This window comes from Panulirus ornatus, chromosome 8 (assembly GCF_036320965.1).
Source record: "Panulirus ornatus isolate Po-2019 chromosome 8, ASM3632096v1, whole genome shotgun sequence".
In the NCBI taxonomy this organism is placed as follows: Eukaryota; Metazoa; Arthropoda; class Malacostraca; order Decapoda; family Palinuridae; genus Panulirus; species Panulirus ornatus.
In genome coordinates this window covers 30,284,465-30,297,091 of record NC_092231.1, presented here as the reverse complement: position 1 = coordinate 30,297,091, position 12,627 = coordinate 30,284,465, and the positions used below count along the sequence as shown (strand labels likewise).

General features: G+C 41.0%; 1 protein-coding gene across 1 annotated transcript in view; it reads right to left on the bottom strand.

Moving 5' to 3' along the window:
• Positions 1-12,627, bottom strand: part of LOC139749883 (uncharacterized) — a 293,444-nt gene that overhangs the window by 10,154 nt on the left and 270,663 nt on the right. Inside the window, 1 exon segment of the mRNA XM_071664262.1 lies at positions 6,068-6,235. Coding sequence (XP_071520363.1) covers positions 6,068-6,235 — 168 coding nt within the window.

The window sequence follows — 12,627 nt, the reverse complement described above, 5'->3', positions numbered from 1 at the left end:
CCCTCTTCACCCCAACATTCACTCTTCTTTTCTGAAAACCCATACAAATCTTCACCTTAGCCTCCACAAGATAATGATCAGACATCCCTCCAGTTGCACCTCTCAGCACATTAACATCCAAAAGTCTCTCTTTCGTGCGCCTGTCAGTTAACACGTAATCCAATAACGCTCTCTGGCCATCTCTCCTACTTACATACGTATACTTATGTATATCTCGCTTTTTAAACCAGGTATTCCCAATCACCAGTCCTTTTTCAGCACATAAATCTACAAGCTCTTCACCATTTCCATTTACAACACTGAACACCCCATGTATACCATATATATATATATATATATATATATATATATATATATATATATATATATATGTATGTATATATTTTTTTTTTTTTTTTTATACTTTGTCGCTGTCTCCCGCGTTTGCGAGGTAGCGCAAGGAAACAGACAAAAGAAATGGCCCAACCACCCCCCCCCATACACATGTATATACATAAGTCCACACACGCAAATATACATACCTACACAGCTTTCCATGGTTTACCCCAGACGCTTCACATGCCTTGATTCAATCCACTGACAGCACGTCAGCCCCAGTATACCACATCGCTCCAATTCACTCTATTCCTTGCCCTCCTTTCACCCTCCTGCATGTTCAGGCCCCGATCACACAAAATCTTTTTCACTCCATCTTTCCACCTCCAATTTGGTCTCCCTCTTCTCCTTGTTCTCCTTGTATATATATATATATATATTATCCCTGGGGATAAGGGTGAAAGAATACTTCCCACGCATTCCTCGTGTGTCGTAGAAGGCGACTAGAGGGGACGGGAGCGGGGGGCCAGAAATCCTTCCCTCCTTGTATTTTTTAACTTTCTAAAATGGGAAACAGAAGAAGGAGTCACGCGGGGAGTGCTCATCCTCCTCGAAGGCTCAGACTGGGGTGTCTAAATGTGTGTGGATGTAACCAAGATGTGAAAAAAGGAGAGATAGGTAGTATGTTTGAGGAAAGGAACCTGGACGTTTTGGCTCTGAGTGAAACGAAGCTCAAGGGTAAAGGGGAAGAGTGGTTTGGGAATGTCTTGAGAGTAAAGTCAGGGGTTAGTGAGAGGACAAGAGCAAGGGAAGGAGTAGCAGTACTCCTGAAACAGGAGTTGTGGGAGTATGTGATAGAATGTAAGAAAGTAAATTCTAGATTAATATGGGTAAAACTGAAAGTTGATGGAGAGAGATGGGTGATTATTGGTGCATATGCACCTGGGCATGAGAAGAAATATCATGAGAGGCAAGTGTTTTGGGAGCAGCTGAATGAGTGTGTTAGTGGTTTTGATGCACGAGACCGGGTTATAGTGATGGGTGATTTGAATGCAAAGGTGAGTAATGTGGCAGTTGATGGAATAATTGGTATACATGGGGTGTTCAGTGTTGTAAATGGAAATGGTGAAGAGCTTGTAGATTTATGTGCTGAAAAAGGATTGGTGATTGGGAATACCTGGTTTAAAAAGCGAGATATACATAAGTATACGTATGTAAGTAGGAGAGATGGCCAGAGAGCGTTATTGGATTATGTGTTAATTGACAGGCGCGCGAGAGAGACTTTTGGATGTTAATGTGCTGAGAGGTGCAACTGGAGGGATGTCTGATCATTATCTTGTGGAGGCTAAGGTGAAGATTTGTATGGGTTTTCAAAAAAGAAGAGTGAATGTTAGGGTGAAGAGGGTGGTGAGAGTAAGTGAGCTTGGGAAGGAGACTTGTGTTAGGAAGTACCAGGAGAGACTGAGTACAGAATGGAAAAAGGTGAGAATAATGGAAGTAAGGGGAGTGGGGGAGGAATGGGATGTATTTAGGGAATCAGTGATGGATTGCGCAAAAGATGCTTGTGGCATGAGAAGAGTGGGAGGTGGGTTGATTAGAAAGGGTAGTGAGTGGTGGGATGAAGAAGTAAGATTATTAGTGAATGAGAAAAGAGAGGCATTTGGACGATTTTTGCAGGGAAAAAATGCAATTGAGTGGGAGATGTATAAAAGAAAGAGACAGGAGGTCAAGAGAAAGGTGCAAGAGGTGAAAAAGAGGGCAAATGAGAGTTGGGGTGAGAGAGTATCATTAAATTTTAGGGAGAATAAAAAGATGTTCTGGAAGGAGGTAAATAAAGTGCATAAGACAAGGGAGCAAATGGGAACTTCAGTGAAGGGCGCAAGTGGGGAGGTGATAACAAGTAGTGGTGATGTGAGAAGGAGATGGAGTGAGTATTTTGAAGGTTTGTTGAATGTGTTTGATGATAGAGTGGCAGATATAGGATGTTTTGGTCGAGGTGGTGTGCAAAGTGAGAGGGTTAGGGAAAATGATTTGGTAAACAGAGAAGAGGTAGTAAAAGCTTTGCGGAAGATTAAAGCCAGCAAGGCAGCAGGTTTGGATGGTATTGCAGTGGAATTTATTAAAAAAGGGGGTGACTGTATTATTGACTGGTTGGTAAGGTTATTTAATGTATGTATGACTCATGGTGAGGTGCCTGAGGATTGGCGGAATGCGTGCATAGTGCCATTGTACAAAGGCAAAGGGGATAAGAGTGAGTGCTCAAATTACAGAGGTATAAGTTTGTTGAGTATTCCTGGCAAATTATATGGGAGGGTATTGATTGAGAGGGTGAAGGCATGTACAGAGCATCAGATTGGGGAAGAGCAGTGTGGTTTCAGAAGTGGTAAAGGATGTGTGGATCAGGTGTTTGCTTTGAAGAATGTATGTGAGAAATACTTAGAAAAGCAAATGGATTTGTATGTAGCATTTACGGATCTGGAGAAGGCATATGACAGAGTTGATAGAGATGCTCTGTGGAAGGTATTAAGAATATATGGTGTGGGAGGCAAGTTGTTAGAAGCAGTGAAAAGTTTTTATCAAGGATGTAAGGCATGTGTACGTGTAGGAAGAGAGGAAAGTGATTGGTTCTCAGTGAATGTAGGTTTGCGGCAGGGGTGTGTGATGTCTCCATGGTTGTTTAATTTGTTTATGGATGGGGTTGTTAGGGAGGTAAATGCAAGAGTTTTGGAAAGAGGGGCAAGTATGAAGTCTGTTGTGGATGAGAGAGCTTGGGAAGTGAGTCAGTTGTTGTTCGCTGATGATACAGCGCTGGTGGCAGATTCATGTGAGAAACTGCAGAGGCTGGTGACTGAGTTTGGTAAAGTGTGTGAAAGAAGAAAGTTAAGAGTAAATGTGAATAAGAGCAAGGTTATTAGGTACAGTAGGGTTGAGGGTCAAGTTAATTGGGAGGTAAGTTTGAATGGAGAAAAACTGGAGGAAGTAAAGTGTTTTAGATATCTGGGAGTGGATCTGGCAGCAGATGGAACCATGGAAGCAGAAGTGGATCATAGGGTGGGGGAGGGGGCGAAAATCCTGGGAGCCTTGAAAAATGTGTGAAAGTCGAGAACATTATCTTGGAAAGCAAAAATGGGTATGTTTGAAGGAATAGTGGTTCCAACAATGTTGTATGGTTGCGAGGCGTGGGCTATGGATAGAGTTGTGCGCAGGAGGATGGATGTGCTGGAAATGAGATGTTTGAGGACAATGTGTGGTGTGAGGTGGTTTGATCGAGTAAGTAAGGTAAGGGTAAGAGAGATGTTTGGAAATAAAAAGAGCATGGTTGAGAGAGCAGAAGAGGGTGTTTTGAAATGGTTTGGGCACATGGAGAGAATGAGTGAGGAAAGATTGACCAAGAGGATATATGTGTGTCGGAGGTGGAGGGAACGAGGAGAAGAGGGAGACCAAATTGGAGGTGGAAAGATGGAGTGAAAAAGATTTTGTGTGATCGGGGCCTGAACATGCAGGAGGGTGAAAGGAGGGCAAGGAATAGAGTGAATTGGATTGATGTGGTATACCAGGGTTGACGTGCTGTCAGTAGATTGAATCAGGGCATGTGAAGCGTCTGGGATAAACCATGGAAAGCTGTGTAGGTATGTATATTTGCGTGTGTGGACGTATGTATATACATGTGTATGGGGGTGGGTTGGGCCATTTCTTTCGTCTGTTTCCTTACGCTACCTCGCAAACGCGGGAGACAGCGTCAACATATACCTTTATATACATTATTTTATTTATTATACTTAACTGCTGTCTTCTGCGTTAGCGAGGTAGCACAAGGAAACAGACGAGAAATGGCCCAACCCATCCACATACCATGTATATACATAAACGCCCACACACACACATATACATACATATACATTTCAACCTATACATACACATACATTATAACACATACATAAACAGACATATACATATATACACATGTACATATTCATACTTGCTTGCCTTTATCCATTCCTGGTACAACCCAGCCCTACAGGAAACAGCATCCCTACCCCTTGCTTCAGCGAGGTACCATCAGGTATACTGACAGAAAAGGCCACATTCGTTAACACTCAAGTCTCCAGCTGTCATGTGTAATGCACCAAAACCACAGCTCCCTGTCCACATCCAGGCCCCCACAGACCTTTCCAAGGTTTACCCCAGACATTTCACATGCCCTGGTTCAGTCCGCACATTTTGCCATTTCCTGCATAAACAAGGTAGCGCCAGAAACAGAAACACTGAAACCAAAGCCCTTGTCTACAACTAAGCCTCAGAGACCTTTCTATGGTTTTGCCTTTATGCTTCAGCCCACTGACAGCATGTTGTCCCCTGTAATCTACATTGCTCCAATTTGTTCTATCCCTTCCATGCTTCTCATCCTCCTGCATGTTCATGCCCAGAGCCTTCTGAGCATCTTTTACTCCACCCTTCCACCTCCCCCTTGATTCCCCCTTTTTCCTATTCCCTCCACTTTTGACATGTATACTCTTTTAGCCATCCTTCTATCACTTATCCTCTCCATATGTTCAAAACATTTCAGCACATGCCCTGTAGTTTTCTCATACGTACTCCTCTTACTACTGTACCTCTCTGTTACCCTATCATTTCTCATTAGATAAACCCTCCTCATACCACATATAATCCTCAAACATTTCATTTCCAGCTTATTCACACTTTTGCATTAGGTTCACATTACACATCCATATGGCACTGACAGAACAACTAAACCAGTAAACATAACCATCTCTGCCCTTTAGGACCGTAACTTCTCTTTCCACATATTCCTCAATGCACCCAAGACCTTTGCCCCCTCACCCAACCTGTGGCTTACTTCAGTTCCTATTTTTCCATTTGCTACCATATCCACTCCCAGGTGTTTCAAATGCTTTACTTCCTTAAAATTCTCTCCAAGCTAACTCTCACTCCAACTAAGCTCTGACTATTCACTGCTAAAGCTATTAATTTGCTTTTATTCATATTTACTCTTAATTTTCTCCCTTCACACACTCTCCCAAACTCAAACACCAGTTTGTGCAGTTTCTCACATGAATCTGTAATATATCATCAGCAGCCAATAACTGACTCATCCCTAAGGCCCCATGTCTTACAGACTCACCAATGCCTGTTACAAGTTATCTATTTGCCCTCTTCACTGATATTCCCATTTAATTGCTCATTTTTCTAACATTATTAACCTCCTTCCAAAACACTTAATTCTACATCAATTATCATGTACATCTCCCAATCACTTGCACTCCTTTCTTGTAAGCACTGACCATACACATCTCTTTTTAGCCTTATCTACTCTTACCTTTAGTCATTCCACACTCAGCCTCTCCAGGTATTTCTTTACGCAAGTCTGTTTTCCAGTTCACTTACTTTTGCCACCCTCTTCTTACTCATATAATTTCCTCCTACATGAAAACCTACACAGTTATCACCTTTGCTTCCTACAAATAATGGTCAAGCATCCCATCAGCTGACCCTCTCAGCATGCTCACAAAAAAAAGCACCTCTTTTGCATCCCTATCAACTAGTATATAATTCACTAATGCCCACTTACCATCTGAAATAGTAAAAACAACTTCAATGCAAATGTATATAATTAGTATTGAAGCTAAGCCTAATATGCATCACATATAGGAACAGGTGACCTTCCTGTTAGAAAGGTCATCACTGTAGCTGGACAGCTGATGTAAAAGTTATGTAAAAAGACTGTACACACCTGGTTCTCCTGCTGGGCCAATCTTGCCGTCTCTGCCCTCACCCATGCTTCCCCTGTCGCCTTTGTAACCCCGTGGGCCTCGCTCACCAGTTGGCCCTGCGGGCCCAGCAGCTCCAGGATAGCCTGAGTAGCCTCGCTGACCCGTTTCACCAGGTGAACCGGGAATACCTGCCATACATAAAGCACATCACAGAAAAAATATAATAACTACTTTACAGAGTTTCTGAAGTATCATCATTGTTCAGATCATTCAGATATTCATGCTGGCAAAATAATTCGACATGATTCATAGTTTTTTACATTAAAGAGTCAATATTTTATACATATTACAAAAGCAACCAAAAAAGTACATTGTACATGAAATAAGATTATTAGCTACAAACTTTATATACAAGAGTTTTCACAGGTTGAACTTCAAAGTTAATGATGGTCAGGATGCATATATTCCAGTGTTATGTCCTGGTCTACACCAACATGTGGCAAGCTAAGATACACAGTAAATTAATTATTCTTTAAGATTTACACTTTATATGTTTTCAGTGAGGTTAACAATTATCAGCTATACTTAATCTGACAAGAGAAGTGTAATAAGTAATTACAGAAATATGAATAAAATAAGCATTTCTGAACTCAGTTTTTATGAATTATAGAAAAATCTTTTCTTGTACTTGGGTCAACCAGAAGAATTTACAACAATTTTGAAAGTTTTGCGACCAGTAATATCCATGGGTAACAAATACTAACAGTATTTCAGACTATCAAGTGTATCTCATACATTTTGTCCTGCATTTCAGGCATATTTATCAACACTAGTATGTTTACTGCTTCTTTTCTCACAATAACTTTCCATCAAAAGTGATTCATATTTCTATTTTATGTAATGAACTCCTTCCAGAAAGTAACTATGGAATATTCATTATTTATGAGGTTAATTATTATTCCTAACAAAGTTTTAATGACAATTATCTTTTATGAAATATTTTTTTTTTTTATACTTTGTCGCTGTCTCCCGCGTCTGCGAGGTAGCGCAAGGAAACAGACGAAAGAAATGGCCCAACCCCCCCCCCCATACACATGTACATACACATGTCCACACACGTGTATACATACCTACACAGCTTTCCATGGTCCACCCCAGACGCCTCACATGCCTTGATTCACTCCACTGACAGCACGTCAACCCCTGTATACCACATCGCTCCAATTCACTCTATTCCTTGCCCTCCTTACACCCTCCTGCATGTTCAGGCCCCGATCACACAAAATCTTTTTCACTCCATCTTTCCACCTCCAATTTGGTCTCCCTCTTCTCCTCGTTCCCTCCACCTCCGACACATATATCCTCTTGGTCAATCTTTCCTCACTCATTCTCTCCATGTGCCCAAACCATTTCAAAACACCCTCTTCTGCTCTCTCAACCACGCTCTTTTTATTTCCACACATCTCTCTTACCCTTACGTTACTTACTCGATCAAACCACCTCACACCACACATTGTCCTCAAACATCTCATTTCCAGCACATCCATCCTCCTGCGCACAACTCTATCCATAGCCCATGCCTCGCAACCATACAACATTGTTGGAACCACTATTCCTTCAAACATACCCATTTTTGCTTTCCGAGATAATGTTCTCGACTTCCACACATTTTTCAAGGCTCCCAAAATTTTCGCCCCCTCCCCCACCCTATGATCCACTTCCGCTTCCATGGTTCCATCCGCTGACAGATCCACTCCCAGATATCTAAAACACTTCACTTCCTCCAGTTTTTCTCCATTCAAACTTACCTCCCAATTGACTTGACCCTCAACCCTACTGTACCTAATAACCTTGCTCTTATTCACATTTACTCTTAACTTTCTTCTTCCACACACTTTACCAAACTCAGTCACCAGCTTCTGCAGTTTCTCACATGAATCAGCCACCAGCGCTGTATCATCAGCGAACAACAACTGACTCACTTCCCAGGCTCTCTCATCCCCAACAGACTTCATACTATAGTTTATCTTAACGTGCTTTTACAACATTAGACTGAGGGAATTTAGAAAGGAAAATCTGAACTGGCCAGATCCTGCCAAAAAGAAAAGAAAGTATTCCAGAACAGTTTGTACATAGAATGTGATTGAAAAGAAAATGATGTTACACACAATCTCATCTAACCCTAAGTAAAAGACCAAGTTGTCTAAGTTGACCCCAAGTATTAGAAAGATCACGTTTATCCAAGCTAAACCGAACTCTAGGAAAGATCAATGTATCTAAGGTGACCAAAGTATCAGGAAGATTAAGTCTATTCAAGCTGATCCCAAGTACAGTATATAAGAAAGATCAAGGTATCTGAGCTGACCCCAACATTAGAAAAATTGGGTTTATCTAACTGACTATGAGTATTAGAGAGATCAAGCTTATCTAAGCTGACCTGTATAAGAAAGATCAAGTTATCTGAGCTAACTAAGCAGTAGAAAGATCAACATCATCTCAGATGACCCAAAGTATTAGAAAGATTAAGTAATCTAAGCAGACCCCAGATATTAGAAAGATCAAGTTTATCTAAGTTGACTCCAAGTATAAGACAGATGAGATTTACTGATCAAAGTCATCATGCAAACTTAAACACCAAAGGGAAAAACACTTTTAACCTTTTTTCAATAGAAAACACCATACATTCTATTGTAAAAGACCCAGTAGCAACACTGAAAATATTTTCAAAATATCTAAATATTGGTTTGGCTGATACACATGAGTTATAGTCTTCTATATGCATTAGATTACAGTACAGGGAATGTAAAATTCTTAAACACACACAAGGGCACTTAACAAGTTAGGCACCCCAGGTGAGTAAGTTTAGCACGAGCAGGAGTAAGATTAGATAACTTTAGTTACAATTAAAGTCCAGCATGAGCAGATGGAAAGCTCTAGTAAATAATGAAGTCCAGCATGAGCAGAAATAAAGTCTAGTTGGTATTAAAAGTCCAATGTAAGCAGAAATAAGTCCAGCATAAGTAAAAGTAAGGTTAGGTACCTCTAGTGTTTAATTAAGTTCAGCATGAGCAAAAGTAAGATTAAGGCTCTTAAGATGGTTATAGAGTCCAGTATGACTAGAGGTAAGGTTACGTAACTCTAGTCTGTGATAAAGACCAGCATAAACAGAAGCAGGGATAGGTAACTTTAGAAGGTAAGAATGTCCTGCATGACTAGAGATAAAGTTAGGTAACTTGAGTCAGAAATAAATATACTCCAATTTAATCCATGACTACTTATTAGCTATCATGAAGGTTCAATCACACAAAATTTCTTGTTGGCAAAGGTCAAGATAAAAGGCTTTACCTAAAAGTAATAAAAATGAATAAAAATAAGTGTTATGATTTAGTTCTGACTCATGTGGGGCCCTTAATATATTGGAAAAATAATCTTAAGTAAATTAATACTTGAGAAAATTTCATGAAATGTTATCTATTACGGACATACTGGAGGGGGAATGCTATTTCGTGTGGCAGGGTGGCAATGGGAATGGATGGAGGCAGCAAGTATGAATGTGTACATGTGTGTTTATATGTAGGTCTGTGTATGTATGTGTGTGTATATGGTGAATGTATATGTGTGTGTGCGTGTGTGGGAGGTTATGTATGTAAGTGTGTATGTAGGTAGGTTGGGCCATTCCTTGTCTGTTTCCTTGTGCCACCTCAATGGCGCAGGAGACGGCGGTTGGGTGTAATAATAATAATAATAATAATAATGAAATATATTTATTCAATTATTTTATTTATTATACTTTGTCGCTCTCCCGCATTAGTGAGGTATTGCAAGGAAACAGATGAAAGAATGGCCCAACCCACCCACATACATTTGCATATACATACACGTCCACACACGTACACATACATAACTATACATTTCAACATATACATATATATACATACACAGACATATACATACATATACATGTACATAATTCTTACTTGCTGCCTTCATTCATTCCCGTCACCACCCTGTCGCACATGAAATGACAATCCCCTCCCCCCACATGCTCGTGAGGGAGTGCTAGGAAAAGACAACAAAGGCCACATTTGTTCACACTCAATCTCTAGCTGTCATGTATAATGCACCCAAACCACAGCTCCCTTTCCACATTCAGGCCCCATAAAACTTTCCATGGTTTACCCCAGTAGCTTCACATACCCTGGTTCAATCCATTGAACGGCATGTTGACCCTGGTATACCACATCGGTCCAATTCACTCCATTCCTTGCAAGCCTTTCACCCTCCTGCATGTTCAGGCCTCGATCGCTCAAAATCTTTTCCACTCCATCCTTCCACCTCCAGTTTGGCCTCCCACTTCTCCTTGTTCCCTCCACCTGTGACACATATATCCTCTTTGTCAATCTTTCATCACTCATTCTCTCTGGATGTTTTGAATCTGAGTGAAACGAAGCTCAAGGGTAAAGAGGAAGAGTGGTTTAGGAATGTCTTGGGAGTAAAGTCAGGGGTTGGTGAGAGGACAAGAGCAAGGGAAGGAGTAGCATTACTCATTAAACAGGAGTGGTGGGAGTATGTGATAGAGTGTAAGAAGGTAAACTCTAGATTGGTATGAGTAAAACTGAAAGTGGATGGTGAGAGATGGGTGATTATTGGTGCATATGCACCTGAGCATGAGAAGAAAGATCATGAGAGGCAAGTGTCTTGGGAGCAGCAAGTGAGTGTGTTAGTAGTTTTGATGCACGAGAATGGGTAATAGTGATGGGTGATTTAAATGCAAAGTCAGTAATGTGTCAGTTGATGGAATATTTGGTGTACATGGGGTGTTTAGTGTTGTAAATGAAAATGGTAAAGAGCTTATAGATTTATGCGCTGAAAAAGGACTGGTGATTGGGAATACCTGGTTTAAAAAGAGATATACATAAGTATACGTATGTAAGTAGGAGAGATGGCCAGAGAGCGTTATTGGATTGGTGTTGATTGACAGGCGCATGAAAGAGAGACTTTTGGATGTTAATGTGCTGAGAGGGGCAACTAGAGGGATGTCTGATCATTATCTTGTGGATGTGAAGGTGAAGATTTGTAGAGGTTTTCAGAAAAGAAGAGAGAATGTTGGGGTGAAGAGAGGGGTGAGAGGAAGTGAGCTTGGGAAGGAGACTTGTGTGAGGAAGTACCAGGAGAGACTGAGTACAGAATGGAAAAAGGTGAGAACAAAGGACATAAAGGGAGTGGGGGAGGAATGGGATGTATTTAGGAAAGCAGTGATGGCTTGCGCAAAAGATGCTTGTGGCATAAGAAACGTGGGAGGTGGGCAGATTAGAAAGGGTAGAGTGGTGGGATGAAGAAGTAAGATTATTAGTGAAACAGAAGAGAGACATGTGGACGAGTTTTGCAGGGAAATAATGCAAATGACTGGGAGATGTATTAAAGAGGCAGGAGGTCAAGAGAAAGATGCAAGAGGTGAAAAAGAGGGCAAATGAGAGTTGGGGTGAGAGAGTATCATTAAATTTTAGGGAGAATAAAAAGATGTTTTGGAAGTAGGTAAATAAAGTGCATAAGACAAGGTGGTGAGGTGCCTGAGGATTGGTGGAATGCATGCATAGTGCCATTGTACAAAGGGAAAGGGGATAAAGGTGAGTGCTCAAATTACAGAGGTATAAGTTTGTTGAGTATTCCTGGCAAATTACACGGGAGGGTACTGATTGAAAGGGTGAAGGCATGTACAGAGAGCATCAGATTGGGGAAGAGCAGTGTGGTTGAAGAAGTGGTAGAGGATGTGTAGATCAGGAGTTTGCTTTGAAGAATGTATGTGAGAAATACTTAGAAAAGGAAATGGATTTGTATGTAGCATTTATGGATCTAGAGAAGGCATATGATAGAGTTGATAGAGATGTTCTGTGGAAGGTATTAAGAATATATGGTATGGGAGGCAAGTTGTTAGAAGCAGTGAAAAGTTTTTATCGAGGATGTAAGGCATGTGTAAGAGTAGGAAGAGAGGAAAGTGATTGGAAGCAGTGAAAAGTTTTTATCGAGGATGTAAGGCATGTGTACGAATAGGAAGAGAGGAAAGCGATTGGTTCTCAGTGAGTCGGTCTGCGGCAGGGGTGCGAGATGTCTCCATGGTTGTTTAATTTGGTTATGGATGGGGTTGTTAGGGAGGTGAATGCAAGACTTTTGGAAAGAGGGGCATGTATGCTGTCTGTTGTGGATGAGAGAGCTTGGGAAGTGAGTCAGTTGTTGTTTGCTGATGATATAGTGCTGGTGGCTGATTCGGGTGAGAAACTGCAGAAGCTGGTGACTGAGTTTGGTAAAGTGTGTGAAAGAAGAAAGCTGAGAGTAAATGTGAATAAGAGCAAGGTCATTAGGTACAATAGGGTTGAGGGACAAGTCAATTGGTAGGTAAGTTTGAATGGAGAAAAACTGGAGGATGTGAAGCATTTTGGATATCTGGGAGTGGATTTGGTAGCAGATGGAACCATGGAAGTGGAAATGAGTCATAGGGTCAGGCCAGGGGCGAAAGTTCTGGAAGCTTTGAAAAATGTGTGAAAGTCGAGAACGTTATCTTGGAAAGCAAAAATAGATATGT